General features: G+C 39.1%; 1 protein-coding gene across 1 annotated transcript in view; it reads left to right on the top strand.

Moving 5' to 3' along the window:
* The window catches only part of LOC109411570 (sialin), a 78,331-nt gene that overhangs the window by 7,129 nt on the left and 49,672 nt on the right, over positions 1-21,530 (top strand). Inside the window, exon 2 of the mRNA XM_029865659.2 lies at positions 16,661-17,275. Coding sequence (XP_029721519.1) covers positions 17,236-17,275 — 40 coding nt within the window. The 5' untranslated portion in view covers positions 16,661-17,235. The remainder of the gene's footprint in view (positions 1-16,660; positions 17,276-21,530) is intronic.

Consider the following 21,530-nt stretch of genomic DNA (forward strand, 5'->3'; position numbering starts at 1 on the left):
GTACACCTTCCCGCAAAACTGCACTGAAAACGCGAAGACGTCCTCTTCTTGCAGCCACGCCATTCCCAATACACGCTCGAAACCAACGTCCTTCTCCGGTAGTATAGCTTTTGACGGCTTCAGGTTTACCTCACCCAACTTCTCCAACACCATTCTATCACTCGACATCCAGTTACGGATGTGGAATCCCGCTCGCCTGTGTACCTCGATTACTTCTTTGGCCACTTCGTACGCTTCTGCCGCCGTATCAAAACTATCGACGTAATCGTCCACATAGTGGCGTTTCTTCACAGCTGCTGCTCCTCGTGGAAACTCCGCTTCCTGCTCCGCTGCGTTCAAGTTTTTGATGTACTGTGAATGCGCTGGAGAGCAAGCTGCTCCGAATATTGCCACATCGGATACCATCACGCTCATCGGCAACTCTGGGGAATCCCTAAATGGGAATAGCAATGCGCTGCGGTCCTGGTTACGGATCAACATCTGCAAAAACATTTCTTTGATGTCTGCTGACACTGCTACTTGACGCTCCCGGTACGGGTACAATACGGATAAAAGCGGCGTCAGAAGATCCGGACCTTTGAGCAGCATCGAGTTTAATGATACGCCATCTACCTTGGCTGCCGCGTCCCAGATAACTCGTACTTTTCCTGGCTTTTTGTCATTCACGACAACTCCAATTGGCAAGAACCAAGTCCGTCGCAGGTCGTATCCTTCAATTTCTTCCACTGATGCTTCGTGTATGTAGCCCTTGGTTTTGAATTCGGCTATTTGCTGACGAACGCTGTCGTATAACTCAGGATTCCTGGCTAAACGCCTTTCAAGGCATTTGAATCGTTGTTCCGCCATCGGCCGACTATCTGGGAACTCCACGTAGTCATGTTTCCAGAGCAGGCCCGTTTCATACTTCTCACCTTGTACCCGCCGCGTAGTCCTCTCCAAAATGTTGTATGCTCTTTGTTCTTTCGCGCATCGCACAGCCGGCACGATTGCCACTCCCAAACTCTCGATGTCGAAAAAGTGGCGGACGTACTCGTGCAGATCTTGGATCGGTTCCGCAGATAGATGAAGCTGTCGGTGTAGTTGGTTCGATCGCTGTTTCCTCAAACTGCCACACACTGCCCAACCGATTCTAGTCTTTGTAGCGATCGGTTCGTTCAGCTTTCCTTCACGCAACTTCAGTGTAGCTAGAAGGTGAATATTGTTCTGTCCGATCAAGATTCCTGGAACAGCGGACTTGAAGCTCTTCACCGGCAGCTTGCCAAGATGTGCGTACCGAGCAGAGAGCTCCGCGTAATCTGTTGTCTGTTGTGGTAAACCAAGGTTGTCAACCGTGTACACCTCCGACAGTTTATAGCGCTTCCTTCCACCTGTTTCGGCTATCTCCAAAGTAACAACTTCAGCTCCCGATATCGTCTTATTGATTCCTCCGGTCCATTCAATCCGCAGTGTTTCTGCGCCTCCGCTGACTCCGATGGTGCTTGTGATGGATCGTTCTATGAGCGTCACTGACGATCCGTCGTCGAGGAATGCGTAGGTATCTAACTGTCCTTTCGGGCCGAATACAGTTACGGGGAGTATGCGGAAAAGAGTGGACGACGATAACTGCCTATGGAATGCCACTACCGCATTGTTATCCTTGGGCTCAGTTGGTGGGTCGAAATGCAACAAGCGATGGTGACGTTTAGGGCAGTTGTTGATGGCACAAATTTCACCTCTACATGGCCATCGCGTGTGCGAAGTGAGGCATCGTGCACACAGTTTGTTCACCTTCACCGATTTCCATCTTTCATCCAAATTCATCGCTTTGAATGACGGACAGTTTTCGATTTTGTGGCTTTCAACTTTGCATACTGTACACGACATAATCCCGCTCGTGGCGACTTCCCTTCCTTTCTGCACTGCACTGTTGCTTCCCAATTTCTCCATTGCTTCTCCACGGTTCACTTTCGCAGGATTCGTGGACACGTGGGTGTTCACGAATGACCTCTCCTTCGTTCGATTTCGCTCATCTCGCACGGTTTTCTGCGGGATGCCGGCTGGCTGCGTTACGCCACTGGCAGCGGAAGAAATCCTCGCCATGTAGTCACTGAACACGTTCAAGTCTACCACTGGCACTTGCTCCTGGTACAGTGCCCAGCTGAACTTTACTGTCGATGGTAGTTTGTCCACCAACTCTTGAAGTAAAATTGGATTTGCCAGATGCCTTTCCAACCCAACCGCTTTTAGGTGTCCGCAAAGATTTTGAACAACCAGTCCAAAGCTGACCAGTGTTTCCAAACGGTCGTGTTTCGGTGGCGGGGTTGCCCTCACCTTGGCAATCATGTTATTAACTATTTGTTCAGGGCGACCGTACAACTGCTGCAGGGTCGACAAAACCTGGGGTACTGTCGACGGATGAAGCAAGAAACTGTTGACAGCATCCTTCGCATTGCCTCTCAGACTACGCTGCAGTCGCAGCAGATTCTCCGAGTTGGTATACCCGCACGCTTCCGTCGAATGCTGGTAACTACTGATGAACAGTGGCCAATCTATAGGATCCCCGGAGAAATTCGGAAGCTCCTTAGCAACCACCTGTCTAGCGGCCACCTGTTGCGGCGATGGTCCGAAATGCCCGCTTGTGTAAGCCGGCATCAACGTATTGGAGAACTGCGGATGGACCCTCGGAATAGACGCAAAGGCATTTGGAGCAGAAGAAACTGGAGCGAACATATCCACCATCCCCCCACTGGGGTATTGAACAAAGTCTGGCCGGTTGTTGGGCAACGTGCCCTCCACCGCGATCGGTGGAGTAGGGGGAGGAGGAGGAGGAGGAGGAAAGAAAGCGATGGAACTGTCCGAGTTGGGTGCACTCGAGGGTTCAAACCATGAAGCCGGGGGAGGCGGGAACGGTGGCGAACAACTGCTATCTGGTTGACTTTCGTTCCGGTTGATGACCTTCTGCACTTCATCGTGCAAATCCCAGTATTCCTTCTCGGCTTCGTTTCGCATGCGAATGGCTTCGTTTTCCCGCTGGCGCAACACTTCTATCTGGCCGTGAAGTTGTCGCTCTGTTTCACGCAAACACTGAATTTCAGTCTCCAGTTCCGCCACCTGTAGTTGAAGCGCTGCACACTTACGGTCACGTTGTTGAAGCTGATCTTGCAGCTCTTTTTCCGAACTACGTATCCGCTTCCGCTCTTCACTGGACTGTTTCTCCAACAGCTCGAATTTCGCCTTCAAGTCAGCACTTTCACCATCTCGCTGTGTGAGCTGTGCTCGCAAACGTGCTTCCGTATCACGAACTAGCTTCAGCTCCTCTGCGTGTTGTTGCTGTAGGCTTTTGATACGGCTCACCAGCTCTACTTCCCGCTTGCGTCTTGTATCGATATCCATTCGGTGTTTCGCCATCAAATCCTGGATGGTACGACGTTCCGCTTCAGTTTGCTTCTGTAGCTGCATCGCATTCTGCTTCCTGAGCTCGCCCGTCTCTACGCTCCAACGCTTATAGCAATGGGCTCCGAAACGATTTATTTTCGCCACTGCACCACAATCCTTACCAGCGGACGTAGCTTCCTCGACTTTCAACAAGTCCGTGAAAGGTTGAAGATCGACGAGAGGCAAATCGGAAGGTTCCATATTCCCAACATTGTCGGCCGTGTCTGTCCCGACAGCTCCTTCTTGGGATTCTTCTGACTCCTCACCAATTGTGATACTTGCCAGGGTCCTTGGAATCGATTTCACTTCTAGTCCCATACTGGCTTCATATTCAACTATGGGTGCCACTGATTTCAGCGGCGTTGAAGAGAGATGCACAGGTACCTGCGAGCCTTCGGGGCGTGCATCTTCTAGACGATCGGTATTCCCCGGCGCCGGTAGAGGTGCAGGACCAACAACGGCTCCGATGGAACCTCCAGCTGCCTTGGTTTGCATTACCCATTCCTTGGTCCGATTCACACTCCTCTGGCTGCTCCGCATACTTCCAACGCTTCTTCCCTCTTCATCGTCTTGTCGGCTAAGGAGCTCATGTTTCCGAGCGATAAACTGCCTTCCTCGTTCCAGCTTTTCCCGAAGTTCCTTCTCGTTCAAAGCACGTTCCTTCTCAATACGCTCACGGTTCAGATCGTCCAACAACTGCTTCTCTTCTTCCAAACGCTGCAACTCACGATCCACTCTGGCCTTCCGAGCGCTAGACGTGCTGGACAACCCGCTAATAACACTCGGTGTCGGCTCCGTTGAACCGGTAACTCCGCTTGGTAAACACACTACACAAACGAATCCGGTCTTACGTACCGTGGTCGCATTGACGTTGGCACAAGAGAAATGGTACCATTGATCACAGTCTTGGCATTGAACCATGTACCTTTCGGACATATTCGGTCGATCGCAGCCGGCACAATCATTCAACTCACCTCCTTCCTCATCAATCACGGATGGAATGTGTGGGTCTTCAGATGACTTACTCGACTCCTCATCAATGTTTTCGCGGGTGGGGTTTGCATTCTCCTGCAGGGCCCTCGTCCGTGACCGAGTTTGTCGCACATTCGGCTGCGAACTCATTATGATTCGGTAAATTCTTGAGATCTGTTGCGAATGGTATTTCCGGAGTTCTCACAGCAGACACTTACCCAGATTTGGTGGTAATCAGCTCAAGCTAAAATTAATTTTATTTAGGATAGGTTTCAGTTTTTAGTAATTTTGCTCTACTTACAATTTAGTCTCCTTTTATGTTCTTCTACCAATTCACAACAGTAATCTAAGATTTAGTTTTTGTCCTGTAAGTTTAGTTCATAAGTACAATCGAGTTCACTAATTATAAAATAATTTTCGCACGTAATCAATTTCTGCTGTCTCACTGTTCATCGTCAGTCTGTCGTTTTGTATTATTCGTCCAATTCTGCTTGTCATCCACGCCGATGACAGAACCACCTTTTGACCGCGTTACGTGATCCACTATGGGCTGTGGCGGCGAACAATTCGTTAGTTTCGATGAAAATTTCTTGTTTTCAAAATTCTTCTAGAATTCAGAATGAATTATCAACGCATAAATAGAGACACTATTAAAATGATTAAAATTCTTCTTCTGACATATTTTCAAAAAAAATCCCCTGTAAATTATTTGAATCTCATCAGGCAAAATTGTTTTAGTTATTCTTTGTGGATTGATCCGACAAGTTCTTGAATTCGTTAATGGATTTTTTTCTTCGAAATTCCTTTAGGAATTGCTTTGGTATAGTTTTCAAAAAATTGTCGCATTTTTTTTCAGGGTTTTCTTAATGCATATTTTTTTAGCAAATAAGCTTTCAGAAGCAGCCTCCTTAGAAATCTCTGAAAATTCGATTTGGAATTAATCGCTAGCTGCTTCTGGAATTCCTCAGACTTCTTGAAAATTCCTTTGAGAACGGCTTTGAAAAAAACTAAAGACAGCTCTGCAGTTTCCGCTGAAGAAGGTTGTCAATTTTAGTGCCAGAAAAGGCTTTTGAGAATAGTAACATGTTACAAAATATGATAAAATTTTGGATATAAATCGAATTCGTTTTTTTCCAGATGAAAGCTTAGATTACGCAAAATTCTGTAAACTTTTAAAGAACGCGATCCATCTATCAATTTCGTAGAAATTCCTCCGGCAATTTCTTTAGGAATTGATCCGACATTTTTTTTAGAAATTTGTTCGTAAATTCCTTTGGCATTTTTCAAATTATGACTGCAATGCTTTGCGACGGTTTTTTCAGGAATTTCTTATGCAATTTCTTTAGTACTTCTCTGCATTTCATTTTTCAAAATTTTTCCCGGTAATTCCTTGGGAAGATTTCTTTTGAAAATTTCTTGGGATATTCCTCTGACAAATTGGCCAGAAACTTCAGCGACAGTTTGTCTAGGGATTCTTCAGTCATCTATATGAAGACTTCTCTGACAGTTTTGCTTTAGGTACCGTAAATCGGGGTCATATTGGTTTCCGGGTCGAAATTGATCAGACTTTTTTCAGTTAGATAAATAATTATATAAATAAATTCCTTTCAAGTATCGTGATATTGGAATCAGCTACTAAAAGATATCTGTAAGGTAACTATGTAAAGCATTCTTTATGTATTGAAAAAATTTCAATTTCGGCCTGAAGTTTAATTTTATCCTGGTTTATGGTATTCCTTTGGCCATTTCTTCGGGAATTTATTCGCAAATTCTCTAAGGAGTTCCTCCGGCTATTTCTTCAATAATTTCCGTTTTTTTTTTTCAAATAATTGTCAAATTATTCCCTAGATTTCTTTTCAGGATTTCCTCCAATATTTCGTTAGGAATTATTTTTTCTAAAGTTTTTTTAGGAATTCCTTCCGAAATTTCTACAACTGTAAGGAGTAAGTAAGGACTGTTAGTCGCCTGTAAATTTTTTAGGGGTTTCTCCATATTACATGGGAATCTCTACGTAATTTATTTATGAAGTCTCTGGCATTTTCTCTGTGAGATCCTGGTATTCTCTTAAAAAATCCTCTGATAATTTCATTAAGAACACATTCTAAAACTTCATCAAGTTTGCTTCTGGAAACTTACTTAGGCTTCTGACACTTTTCCTCAAAATTGCTCTGGAGTTTCTTGTAGGCATTTCTTATAAACTTCCTTAAGGAACGTCCACAAATTACGTCCAATATTTGAGGAAAAGGGGAGGGTGTTGATGAAAAGTGTGTTACTTGTTAATTTAGGAGAAAAATTTTCTAAAAACAAGGTCAATATGCTGAAAGACAGATAACTTTTAAATGGTACATATACTCGCCAGCACCATTTTTAATCATACTTACTTTTGATCATGATTCAGGCAAACAACCTTTCCGGCCAGATTGTATTCGGTGAAATAGCGTACTGCAATGAGCGAATCTCTAAACCTGCTAAATGTTTGCAGATTGAAACTCTAACATATGCTGACTGGTTCCAGAACTGTAAAAACCTCTAGGTATTAGGTGTCGGTCACCAATGCGTTTCATCGATTTCGGATCAGGTACTAAAATAAGAAGTACCGTAAAATGGGGTAACTTTGATAGTTTTTCAGCGAATTTTCTCAATATTTTTACATGTAACAGTATTTCCCCGAGTTTTATATTTTTAAAACAAGTACTGGGGTATCAGTTATCAATTGCAATTAAAAGATTCGATAATCTGAAATATTTTGGATAACTTTTAATTTTTCATATAACCGAAAATCAGATTTTCATTATGGGGTAACTTTGATAATGCCCCAAAAACACATCAAATCTGAAAAAATAATCACAGATTGAAATCTTAGGAGTATGAACATGATGAGAGAAGGCTTGTGGAATATATAGGATAAAATTTTTATATGAAAACATTGATTTTTTACTAAATTCTACATTTAAAAATGAGTTTGTGGAGTATTGAGTACAAAACACAATAAATTTAGCTATCAAAAATCATTATCCTTGTAATAATAAATGCTTAACGGTACATCAACATATGATTACATGCTATTCATGATTAGTTTTCTTTTTTTGGGTAGTATTTTTATGTTTTATTAACAAATATTGAACAACACATATTTATCTAATATGAAATTACAAGGGCATTGCATACTTTTAGGCGTTCATCAATGTATGGAGATTGATATCCCAATTTACAAAATTGCTTCCATTTCGTAAAAATACACTTCGTTAAGAGATTCAAGGCCAGATTTGGAATCTACTATGATGGATCTATCGAGAATAAGAGTCCATTAATTGAAAAAATAGTTTAACGAAGTCGTATAGCAGATTGTTTGAAGGGGTTGATAAATGACAAAAATATCAACAATTTTTATTTTTTGTTCAAAAAGTTGTATGTAAACTAGATTTTAATGAAAATACGTCTAAGATGAACGTTCATATGTATAGAATTGATTTACGTTTACCTTTTTCTTAACTGGTTGAAGGAGTCATAGTTATAAGATAAACTATACAATGCCTGCCGCACTATCAAAGTTACCCGCATTATCAAAGATACCCCGTTTTACGGTACTCACTTTGGAACAGAGATTCTCTCCGATGAGGCATAAGAATTGACTACGATTGTACAGGACTCTGAAACCACACCCTGGGCGAAAACACTAACTATTGAGTTCCTGAAGAAGGTACTTAACGCACCGAAACGTTGGACCAAATAAAATAACAGCGTTTTGATTTTCTCAAGACTGAGAGCCCACAACCAGTCTTCCCAAACGAACACCGAACTCACTGAGTACTGCTGTAGCCTGTACTCCGGCTTCGTGTTTGAACCGCAACACACAAATATGTACACAAACGCGTAGGGTATCGCGCCACTTGGGCGCTGGCTTCTATATTCGTCTGTTTTCCACTATAATTCAGTCAATTTTCAACCAATAGACTTGAAATGTTGTACACCGGCAGATACTACCTATCTCACCACATTCCAAAAGTTGTGTCAATTGGTTCAAATTTGACTGAGTTATAGTGGAAAACAGACGAATATAGAAGCCACCGCCCAAGTGGCGCGATTCCCTACTTATGATCAAAGCTTGTTCAAAGTTCATTTTAAACAGAAGTACGAACATGACTACAGTACACATGTACTACGAGGCAAACGATTATGCGAAAAAGAACTATCTCGAACGACGATTGACAGTTCGGTACCATTCGTTTGCCAATCCGAATGCCACTTCGGGTTTTATTCTAGGTTTGCGCTCGATTCGTCCTTCGTTTTGTACTTCTGTACTCTTCGGTACGGAGTACGCTGGCAAACACGCGTATACTGAAAGATGGATTACGGTAATGATAAGCCTAAAAATGTTTTTAAATTTAGCATGGCAAAACGAGATCATCGATCCACAAACTCTTCTTGTGTGCGTTTTATCAATATACCATATCAACCGGTTCGATAACCGAGTGGTAGCGTGCGAGCCTGGTGATCTTATTAAGTTTCTTGGTTTGAATCCGGCTTCCAACAGAAACTTTTTTTAATTGTAAATCGGGTCCATGATAAAATTGAAAACAGTAATCTGTTGAAATGAAACGAAAATTAGTCTGCACAAATTTAGTGGCGTTGTGTATTTAAATTGACCCTCAGAATAGTAATTTCAACCGCAAGCGGTCTTTCAGTGTACTCTGATGCTTGGCGTTTGATGTTCAACAGAAGTGCTAGAAAGCGTACACAAGTTGAACATGAGTTCTGTTCGTGGGAAGACTGGCCACAACATAACAGTTTCCAACTACAGTCGAGTACAGCAACGACAGAACACCATCAACAACATTGTACAGTACCAAAGATGGCTGCCACAGTACGACATAAAGTGAACGAAGCAACCAAATAATTCCACTACACTGGAACCTCTATTTTGACAATTAGTCACGACTATAAAAATAGAATTGTTACCTAGGTACATGGATTCAGTTCATCTGTTGATCACCTAATACGATTTCCAGGTTACAAAGAAGTTATGGAAAGGCGATTGGCTAGGAGATTCAAAGGGAAGGTCATGCGGAATTTCAAGAGAGTTTCAGCAAGGGGAGTGTTCAGGAGAGTTTCAAGACAATTCAAGATGTTTCAAGACAATTCAAGAAGGTTCCAGGCTCCATTTCCCGAGGTTTTCAGGGAAGTTCCAGAGGCGTTTCAATGCATTTCAGGGCATTTCAGGAAGTTTCAGAGGATTTTCAGAGACCCCATAACAATTGCTTTTGAACGCCCCTGAAATGTCCTTTTAATAATGGGTTTCATGAACTCCCTGATACGACCCTAACCTGAAATGACTTGAAACACCCCTAAAACCTCCATGATCCCATTGAAACGCCCTTGAAATGATTATAAGCAGTTTGAAATGACTCTGATACCTCTTGGAACGCGTATTAACTACAGAAACACCCTGGGATGCATCTGAAAACCTATTGAAACGCCCCTGAAATGCTATCAATCGCTCCTTAAAACTCTAAGAACTATCACAAAATGTTCCTGAAACCCCCTGACACTCTCTGAAATGACTCTTAAATGCATTGAAACGCCCCTGAAATCCTTTGAAGCGCCCATAAAAGGCTCCGGAAACTCCCCTGAAACCCCTTGGAATCCCCTTTTTTTGGATCTTTTGAAGCAAAATGCAAACTCAGTTATGATACTTATAGAGACACTTTCTTGCAAAATTTCATCAACTTTGATTAATTGGTTTGAAAGTTACTGGTCTGGATAGGGGTGAGTGTTATTGAGAATGTTTCGTATTTTTCATGTGCGATATTTGCCTATTCCATAGTTTCCCAAACTGTGGGTCGCGACCCCCCCAAAAGGGTTTCCGGCCTTCATCAGGGGGTCGCGAGGGACAGTTGAATGTTTTACTGTAACAGACAACAAATGAGGGAATTTCTATGGTGGGTCGCGAAAAGTACGTCTGCTGGCAAAGGGGGTCGCGCACCCGAAAAGTTTGGGAACCTATGGCCTATTCATACCTTTTGAATTTCTCTGCCAATTTTCATGCATTTTTTTACAGAAGATAGGTGATTATGTGTATATTATGCTCAGAGATGCCAGATATACAGATTTTTCTGTATTAAAGGGTGAGTTGATAATTATTGTGCCATTTTCAAACTAATGTAACTTTTTTCCTACTTCACAAAAATCAACCAAATTTTGCACAGTTTCTCCTTATAGTCTTTTGTTTACATATAATGAATTGAGCAGTTATCAGTGAGATTCCGGTCGATATAGAATAAATTTAGTTAACAGTTCTAAAAAAGATGTTGTACAATCAGATGCTAAAATCTAAAATCATCGTATCGCACCTTGGAGCAATTAATTACACTAGTTTACAGCATTTTTGAACTCGGTAAGCTGATGATCATTTTTGGTGTAGAATCATGCCCTGAGTTCGAAAACGCGAAAGAAAAAAATTACAGTAGAGCGGAAATTTTTTCGACTTTCCATACAAGGTTGATGATTTGAAATCGATTTTTGTTCTATTTTAAAGCAAAGTCGCTCACTTCAAACATCTCATTCTCCGTAATCAATGCTCCGATTAAGCTGAAATTTTTACTGTAACTCGCCTACATATGATATGTCAAATAAACGTCGAGAAAGAATTTTTAAGTTGGTTTTTTCTTATTAAAAAAAATACATTTATTCAAAAAATTTTGGGAATTTTGCTAAAATTTAAGAAGATCGTCCCTAAAACTCATCAATATATTGAAATACATCAATCTGACGCAAAACCTGTATTCAGATGATCGAATGGTATTGTATTCAGCTTTCAATTTATGGAAAAAGATTTAAAATTGGTTGAATAAAACGCAATATGTTTGAATTTTAGTAAATTACATATTTTGAAAAGTTGTAAAACTCGATATTGAGCTAAAGCTCAAAAACTGTTCCACTTAAAATTTTTTGAAAGTCGGTTTCGAAATCAGCACTAAATTGTGCTTCAAAAATTTTGGTCGTTGACAGAAGTTCACGACTTTCATTTTATTTTGTAAACTTGTGTTATTATACATTATCGGATCATCTTAATGTTCGTCAATAGGTTTCAGGAACGGTTGTCAGTGAAACATAAGCTTGGAGCTGGGTAAAAACCAGGAACGATGCTCATAAACACACCAGGAAGCTTTAATTATTTGTTTCAAGTGGAGCCTGAACATGTCCACATGGAGGGCGTTAATTGAAAATGTCGTGAATTTCACTAAAACGCATCCTAAATTTGAACCGATGCCAAAAAGTTGAAATACACACATATACTAAACTACTGTAAAAATTTGGCTTCATTTCGTTAAATGTAGACAACTTGCGAATCAGTTGAAGGTAGGGTGGCACAATAATTAACGACTCACCCTTTATACAGATTTTTGGAGGTTGATACAGACAGGATAAGAGTACAGAAAAAATACAGATTTCATGATCATGATACAGATTTTTCCTCCACAAATTTTTTTCCTCATACATTTACGCAAGGTGGAAAATAAAGTAATAAAAATTATTGGGAGTACAAACCCATTTAATCATTCATATTGTTCACATTCGACCTCAATTTTCAATCATTCCAAAAAATTTTTCTTTCGAATTTAATTTTCAAAAAATATATTACGAAACATAAAACATCCTAGATGTGTAATGAGCATACGTTAAAGGTGGGCTTCTTTTCGTTTTTATCACGTTGAAATCTTAATCTGGTAAAATATAACTTTCCAGCCTTCGCCCCAATTTAAGTTTTTCAGTAAGTTTTCAAAGATTATGTTATATGAAAAAAATCGCATTTTTAAGATATTCCTTGACTAATTTCTCCAGGAATTCTTTTGAATAGATTTCTATGGGTTGCTTCTTAACATCCAACATGATAAACTTTACACACTCTTTTGGATATTTGTTTAAAAAAAATAGAAAATTTCTTGTCGAGGAATAACTCTATTAATATCTCCACGGATCCTTTGAGAAATTCATTCAGAAATATTTTCAAAGAATTTCTACAGAAATTCCTTAAGAAATATCTGAAAAATTTATTTCTGGGATCTTTGCAAATGTTTTGTAATGCGTTCCACCAAGAATTTCCCGAAATGTTTCTCCAGGTTTTTCCCCAGGAAGTTCTTAAGAAACTTCTTCTAGGATGGTAAAAAGAAATTCGGGTAAAGTACTGTACCTTTCAATTCCACTAAGAATTTGCATCCCTTGACAGATACGTATTTCGACCTCAACTGTAAGGTCGTCTTCAGTGTCTCGTACTTGACTCGACTGGACTTGACTAGAGTCGAGTCAAGTACGAGATACCGAAGACGACCTTACAGTTGAGGTCGAAATACGTATCTGTCAAAGGATGCAAATTCTTAGTGGAATTAAAAAGAACAGTACTTGGCGAAACTGGAAGCATTTCCTCACTTTTTAGTTTTTGATTTTTTTATTAAATAACGAAGCAATATTTTCAAAATCGGTTTTCGTACACAGTTAGAGGAAGGGCCAAGGTATCTCCTGATTTTTTTTCTTCAGGTGGAAAATATTTCTCAGTTTTAGGGAAACCAATTTTGGATGAAATTTAAAAAAATATGGTTTTTGAAAAATTGTTAAAAGTTTTACACCTGAAAAAAATCCAGAAGATAGCTCGATCCTTCCTCTAACTGCGTATGAAAACCAATTTGGAAAATATTACTTCATGGAATTTTCCTGAAAAAATTAAAATTCTGACAATCTTCAAGTAAATTATTCACAAATCCTCTTCCCAGGGTTCTCCAAGATTTTTTTTGAGATATTCGTTCAGTGATTCCTGCAGAAACTCCTTCATGTTTTTTTAGAAAAAATAAAAAAATCTTGATAAACTTCTGGAGTAACTCTATCACTGAAAGAATTCTTGAGAAATTTCTGCAGTGATTCCTGGAAAATCCGTGGAGGAATTTCTGGAGAAATCTCTTAAAAAATGCAGACATTGCAGACAAAGGTACTTGTAGATTTTTAAAGAAATCCTTCATTGAATTTATAAAGATTCCCTGGAGGATTTTCTGAAGGGATCCTTGGAAGAACTGCTGGAGGTACCTCTGAAAGATTCATCGATAAAAAAATCTGGTGCAGTTTATGAAGAGATTTCTTGGAAGAACTCTTTAGAGAACCAATAAAGAAATAAAAAAATGGAGAACCCTCTACAAATATTCTTGATACATTTCTAGAAAAAATCATTTAAAAATGCTTATTAGTTGAAGTTTTACAGCAATTGTTGAGAGAATCTTTTGGAAAATTGAAAAAAAAATCCTGAAGAAAGGTCTGAACAAATCCAAAGTAATGCCTAGAGGAATACCTCCTGTAGGAACTTTCCAGAAAAATCTATTGAGAATTTCTAGAGGAATTTCAAAAAAAAAATCCCTGAAAAAATGAAGTAATTCTGTATGTAGAAATTTAAGCAATTATATCTGGAATGGTTCATGAAGTTTATTTTTTCTTTCATTTTTTGTGTATTTTAAATTATGCTAGTTCTCGATCGATCACGATCGATCAATTCTGACTATACATGTCAATGGTTGCTTCTCCGTGATTGATCTGAACTGGTACCAGTTGCACTGTGATCCAACTGAATAAGGGGCTGGGACATTCCACTTATTCTCAAAGTGCAATTTTAGCAGCTCATGCATATTTGATCAATAACGGCGCCGGCCAAGTCCTTATAGTCAGCTGGGAAGGGAAAGGAATGTTAGAGTGTACTGGTTGTTGCTACTAGAGACCGAGAGCACTCTGCGTCCCACAACCCGCACGGACTGGGGTATTTGTTAGACGGAAAGGATGGGAGATCAGGGAGTCACCGTTGGGTCGGTGATGCGATCCATGGATAGGGTTATTTATAGTGTTCGTGATAGATTGTGTGGAGAATAAGGTGAATAAGGTCAAGCGGCACAGCACGCTTTGGTTGCATAACTTATAGGCGTTATATATACACTGTGCTGTGAGTGGAAGTTGGAAGGGAGGGAAACGACTTTTTTTAATTCGTTTCTGGTTCTAGCGATGGCTATGAACATATGAATATACATGAGTTGTATATGTAGAGAAGAGAGAGTGAGAGAAAGTGGATAGAAAGATACAAAGTAGGATGAAAAGGACGGGCCAGGGATTGAACCCATGACCTTCTGCATACGAATCAGAAGCGGTAGCCACTAGACCACCAAGCCCGTTACTTGTATTTTAAATTATGCTAGTTCTTCATACAAACTGGAAGTTTCTGAATTTCTGATGGAATCTCTGAATGTTTGGTAAAGAAAAATATCTAATAAAATAAAAATAAAAATAGCATCTTTTCAAGATACGTGAGAAGAAATTCATGGAGGTACCCCTGGAGAAAATCATCGATAAATTTTCGGAAAAATGCTAGAGAAAAACTCCTGAAAAAAATTTGGAGGAATTTCTCCAAAAATATTTAAAAAATATATATTAAGAAATACAAGCATAACGTATGTAGCAATCCCTGAAGGAATTTTCTCTTTAATCCTTTAAAGAATCCCATGAGGATTTCCTGAAGGAATTTCTGCGGAAACCCGTGAACCAGTTTCAGGATATTTTTTGAGAAACTTCCAGGAAAGTCTCAGGGAAAATTCCTGAAAGAATCCCTGGAGAAATTTTCACAAAAATTGGGCGACGTAAAAGTTTAGAACTATTAAGAATATACATATATATTTTACTATACAAAATCATAACGTTCTATTTACACCATTTAGTGAAATCTTACTGCAAATAGAAATGTTCGTACAAAATTCGGGACACAAAAATTTACATGTGCAACATACAGATTTATTACGGGGTCTGACTGGATTTACGGAAACTTGGTGTTTTTGGCTTTCAGTCACAGTTTCAAAATACAGACAAATACAGATTTTCTAAAATCCTGATACAGATTTTTGGAAAAATCATCTGGCAACCCTGATTATGCCAGCAAAATTTGATGATAACTGATATAGCACTTTCAATAAATAGTACAATCGAATCAATAAAGGGTGCTGACTAACTGCTGTCTGAGGGGCTAAAATCACGTTCAGACTGTTGACAGTGCATCGATTTTTTTGAAATTTTGCCTATGCAACAAATTTAGATTGAGAGGTTTGTGTTCAAAATTTCAGCCATTTTCTTCGCCAAATTCAAAAGTAACAGCGCTGACAAGCAAAACTAGGGTCTGTACAAAATTCAATGGCGCACATTCTACTCTTTCATTGCTACAACAAAAAGTACTGCAACGATTCACATGAAGTTTTGGAGGTGAAATGAACACATCTCAAGATGTTATTAGGCCTAATTTGAGCAATTTTAATGTATCTATTGCAGAGTTACAGGTGTATTTCGGTGTCCCGATTATTGCGGATACAGACTTTACTCGGATTTAAAAATATGAGACACTTGAAATAAGGAACTTTAAAACTTTGGGAAAATTCGTCCTCAATGCGTTGATTCCAAGCCAAAAACTCCTCAAAAACTTTGCTATACAAACTTTTTCACAACACAACCAGTGTTGTGATGTTTTCAAATCAAGTAAAAAAAAGCAATGAGTGAAGGCCGATATAACCTCGGTTTTTAAACAGACTGCAACACATAAATCCTAGGAAACAAAACAGTCTTCAAATATTTACAAATATTTGACAATAAAACAATGAAGAGGTGATACATCCGCATTTAAATTCATAGATGTTTTTGTACAAAAACAAACGTTATCGGAATCTCAAAGGCAAACCATGAAACGCTCAAACAAATTTCGGCGATCAATAATTACACAATTCATTATAGGTGCGTCTAATCTCTCATGGGACAAATTTTCACGGCCTGTACTCTTCCTTGTGGGTGTGTAACGTCTATCATCTAGATATCATCTATCGCTTTAAAGAAAAAACAACCCTCAAACCAATTAGCACATTGAACCACAGCCGCCCGCCAGAAAAGACAAGATTCTGCCAACTTCCGTTGCGACATTCGCACGTTTCCTATCCATCCATCCAATCTTGAGACAGTGCCGACCCAGTATAGAGCGTCACCGATTAGCACCGCGCCATCGCGCTCTAAGTAAATCGAAAAGATTCCGCCTCGCGAAGTGAAAAATCCCCCCGTGATTGCGTAGGGGAGGCTGGCCAAAAGTGGGGCATAGGTCAGGGTTTCGCGGTTTTTGGAGAATTTCTTCATCATCTTCTTTCTAACAATTCGTATCCACTGACCTTACATTCATGTACAGTTGAATATGATTATACTTACATACCTTTACCTTTTGCAGATTGGTACCACCGCCACCACCACAGCGCTCCCATCACGCCACAACTAATCATCGCATTTCGGTGTGCGCTGATATCGATCACCGTCCGTGGCCGACCGGTATTTATCACAAATTGCTACCACCATCGATCGGTAGTCAGTGTACGGAAGTGTGTCGCAGTCGTAGCCGTTGTCATCGTCGTCGTCGGCGTTATCGTGAAGAAGAGCAACTATGAATTTTAAATTTACTGCAATCCGCCGGTTTGTGTGAACAGTCAGTGGGTAGTGAACCGCCGGGTAGGATTGGCAGAGCTCTACGAGTGCAGAAGTGCGTGTGCGCAACCGTGTGATTTGCTAAAGTGGAGGCGTTCTGTGCTCATCGTCTCGCCATAAACTGTGAGGCGTTCTGATCGTGCACCCCAAAGTGTGCGGAAAGTGAAAAGACCGCAACGAAGGTTAAGAACGAAACCGTTTCGTTGAGTTGTTGATAAGCTTCACAGGATTGTGCACAGATAGACGGTTGCGGCTCAGGGACAACGAACTTGTGTGCGCTCGCAACTCGGTGACGCATTAGCCAATTTCCGGATCGTCGGCAGGATGGTTCTAAATCCGTTGAAGCAGATGATTAAAGCGGCGGGTGAGTAGGAAACCGTTATACTTTTGTTTACCTGTAGCATATAAGCTATCCGTATTGATCCAATAGTGAGGCGACCATGCCCGAATCTGTTGATGCATTCAGTCGTTGCGTATTCTCCACTGGTTCCACTGAAATAAAGCAGAAGAGATTTAGCGTTTAATGATATACCTGGCCGTGTTAGTGGAATAGGTACCGTAATCTGGGTCGAAGTTGATCACTTTTCCTCTATTCTTTACAGTTAAATCAGGTAGGGTAAAACACTAGACTTCGCCCCCTAAAATAATGCTCTAATCTTCGCCACTTCATACATAAAAAATGGGATTTGTATGGAGGGGGTGAAGACTAGAGCAGTGGCGAAGTGTAGTGCTTTTACCCTACAATGCATATGATTAAAAACAAATATTTTTAAAACATGTACTGAATGGACCTGTTCCGTAAACGGAATTCTTACAAGAAGCTACTACATTTTGAAAAAAAATTGTTTAAATAGTCAAATGTGCAAACTTTCAATCCGGGGTGCAGTTGATCAACCAATGACACAACATTCTAAGATTTGAAAATTATGAACCAAACTAAATTTGATGATGCTGAATCTGAATAAGTTTTGAAAATTCTTAAAATTTGTGTTTTTTTTTATGTTAAAACAAAATAAAGTTTAGTAAGTTACAGAGTGATCTACAATTAAACGCCCAAAGGTAGACATTTTTTTTGAATCATACAAGGCCTTGATGGGAGGTGATTCTTTTAAAGATAGGCTTTTTACCAAGTTTTAATACACATCCAAAAAAATCCGATATTTTTATATAAAATCTGACACAATTAGCCAAAAATTCTTCAAATATGTTCACGTCAAAATATCTTCTATTTAAAGAGAATTGTAGCGTGCTCAGTGGTTGAACGTGGATCCCATAGTGATTAACTACCCCCCAGATTACGGCACTTGTATGTAAAAAAATCGAGTCCATGCCGTTTCGTTTGATTCCAACTAACGATTTTATGAATTATGGTTTTTTATCTTTCTAATTTTTCTATTTTAGCATTTCTACTATTTAGTATTTTTCCTGAAAGTCGTTTTGGGATTCCAATTTTTGCAGAAAAAAACATTTTGAGATTTTATGGTTCTCGTTGAAATATTTATATTTTTGTTTTTTTATGATTTTTTTCCCTGTTATGTTTTTGGAAAGTAATTTTAGAGTGCATTCAACTCCATTAACCCGTTTGACCCCAGGTGAAAAATAAAAGTTCAAAAAATCGCCAAAAGCCCATTTCTCAACAGAATTCAACCAAATTTTGAACACAAACTCGCACAACCCTATAGTTTTGGAAATATATGGGATCAACATTTTCTTGGACTTCTGGACGGAGTAAGGCCGGTGGGTCACTGGGTCAAGTCGGGCAAAAATAAGGCCAAGTACGATTTGCACCCCCATAACTTTCTTCTTAACGAAGTTTTTCAATGGGAGTTTGCACATTCCGTTGCCTAACGATAGTTGATGTTGCTACAGGTTCGAATTTGAGATTTTCCGATAGGTTTTTTTTTTTGAGTTCTTGAGATATTCAACATTTCTGAACCATCCAAGTCTTCATTTGCGTTTGTTGTTTTCAATTGAAATTAAACACGAGATATTATTCCCTTATTGACCTCATAGGTCATCGGAGACATCTTTAGAACATGTGTTGCCCTTGTAGTACTATTAATATTTGCTGAATATCTTGATGGATTGTCCGAATCCGTCCTTACAAAACATGAACACTCGAAATAATCACCAAGGATTATTTTCAATTATTTTTATCGCTTTTATTTGCACCAATAGACGAACAGGTACAAACAGTACAAATTTTGGACGATCTTACTGAAGCCATTTTTGCCCGACTTGCCAGTGACCCACCGGCCTTACTTCGTCCAGAAGTCCAAGAAAATGTTGATCCCATATATTTCCAAAACTATAGTGTTGTGCGAGTTTGTGTTCAAAATTTGGTTGAATTCTATTGAGAAATGGGCTTTTGGCGATTTTTTGAACTTTTATTTTTCACCTGGGGTCAAACGGGTTAAACTCTTTTACTGATACAAAAGAAACAATGGCATCTGACGGGTGCCCAATATATCATTTTTTCAAAGACTTTTAAAAATGTATACTCGTTTCACGTTTTAAATACACCAAAAACCATTTTGAGATATGCAGAACAATTCTAAACATCATTTTTTTCCTTTTCCTGTTTCCTTTTTCCAAGAAATTAAAAAAAAAAACAAAAATGTTCAAACTATACCCGCCTTAACCCTTTGATGCCGGATTTTTTCCAAGCCTGATTATAGAGTTTTTTCTACGTATTTCTGTGGTTTTGGTGGTCAACAGCATAAAAAGGGTAAAATATGATGCCATTTTTTTTTGTTTTTGGTATCCTAGGTCATCCAAACTGTTCTTGAGTTTCAATCCTAAAGTCTATGAATGTAACAGTAACTTTTTTCATTACACAAAGCTACGATTTGTATTCTATCATGTCCAGTATGTCTTCTGAAAATTCAATAGACAGTATCAGATCTGTCGGGATATCCTAACTCATCCAAATTGTTCTCGAGTTTAGATAGTCTACGGGTCATTATACAAGGCTAAGATTTGTAATCTATCATGTCCATAAAGTCTTCAGAAAGTTCAAAAAACAGTTTCAAATCAGTCCGGTTATCCTAGGTCATTCAAATTTTTCTTGAGTTTAGATCCGTAAGTCTACGGGTGAAACAGTAACTTCTTTCATTATACAAGGCTACGATTTGTAATCTATCATGCCCAGTAAGTCTTCTGAAAGTTAAAAAAACAGTATCAGATCAGTTGGGATATCCTAGGTCGTCCAAACTGTTCTTAAGTAAATATGGTTCTTTAGCTATCATTATTCAATGTGGCATGCTGGCAATGCAGTTTTGTTGTTCTAGAATATCCCAAAACTATCTGGAATGACTCACGAAATGCCAGGAGAATTACAGATTACAGTTGGATGTGTAATGTTTAAGTTCACTGTGCGAATAACTAATGTTACTGTCAAGAGTTAAACTTCTGGATAGTTTGAACAACCCTTAATGTCCCAAAGGTTTATAATAATAAACAGTAAACTTCAGGTTGGTTCAGTCATAGCGGTTGATTACTCGACGTTAATCAGTTAAAACAGATATGGCTGTTGTTACGAGTGTAGATCTGAAGTTCTGAACTCCAAGGTAAATTTGGCTAACATGTAATATCCCTATAATGTCTCTAAATGACTTTTGAGATTTCAAGAGCTTTACGGATCGCAGCAGATTATGCAATGATATTATTTATGGCAAAAACACATCAAGTTATTTTTGTAGATTTGAAGGACTTTATTATAGAACAGTTTGGACGACCCTGAATGCCCCAAGAGTGTATAATAAACAAGTAGACTTCAGATTGCTCCATATAACCGCGGTTGATAATACGTTTCTCAGTACAACAGATATGGCTGTTGTTACGAGTGGAGATCTGAAATTCTTAACTCCAAGGTAACTTGGCTGACCTGGAATATCCCCCTAGGGTCTGTAATAGTTATTTATGCAACGAGTTGCAAAATGATGATTTATACACCACGAGTCGTACTAGGCAAGCCTCGTTGGATAAATATGACGAGTGTTGTAAAAATCGAGTTTTGCAACGAGTTACATTCAACATTTTTTTTTGCAATGAGAAAAAATAATCACTGTAATATGGTCGGCATTAAGTCAGACCGTACCACTTGTTTTTAATGATTTCGAGGAAATGTCCTGCGTGCACTTGAAATTTCGAATCTGTGGCATTATTTGCAGGAATACTATTATTCTTTTATGTAATGACACATCTGCATCAAAATAACATCGAAAAGATCAGGTTTAACGAATTCCTCAGCTTATCATTGCAGCCTAAATGAGTTGCATTATGAATCATAATGCAACTGATTGTTGAAAATAAGTAGGCCGTAGTGACACTAAAGCGGCAAGTATAAAATGGAATATTTTAGTGCCAAGTTGCAAAAAATACATTGTAGGTGCCAAGAGCTTCACTGCCCATAACCGCATAACAGTAACATTCGACAAAAGTAGGCATTGGAGAAAATGGAACCCAAAGTTGCAACTTTGAATAGTATAGGAATTATTCGAAATTTTAAAAATTTCTCATAAATTTGTCATCAGTCGTATAGCAATCAAATTTTCTACAGCAATTCCTGTATGCTGGGGGAATTGTCAAAAAATAAATCGAACCTCAGTATGATTGAT

This window comes from Aedes albopictus, chromosome 3, assembly GCF_035046485.1.
Source record: "Aedes albopictus strain Foshan chromosome 3, AalbF5, whole genome shotgun sequence".
Classification (NCBI taxonomy): Eukaryota; Metazoa; Arthropoda; class Insecta; order Diptera; family Culicidae; genus Aedes; species Aedes albopictus.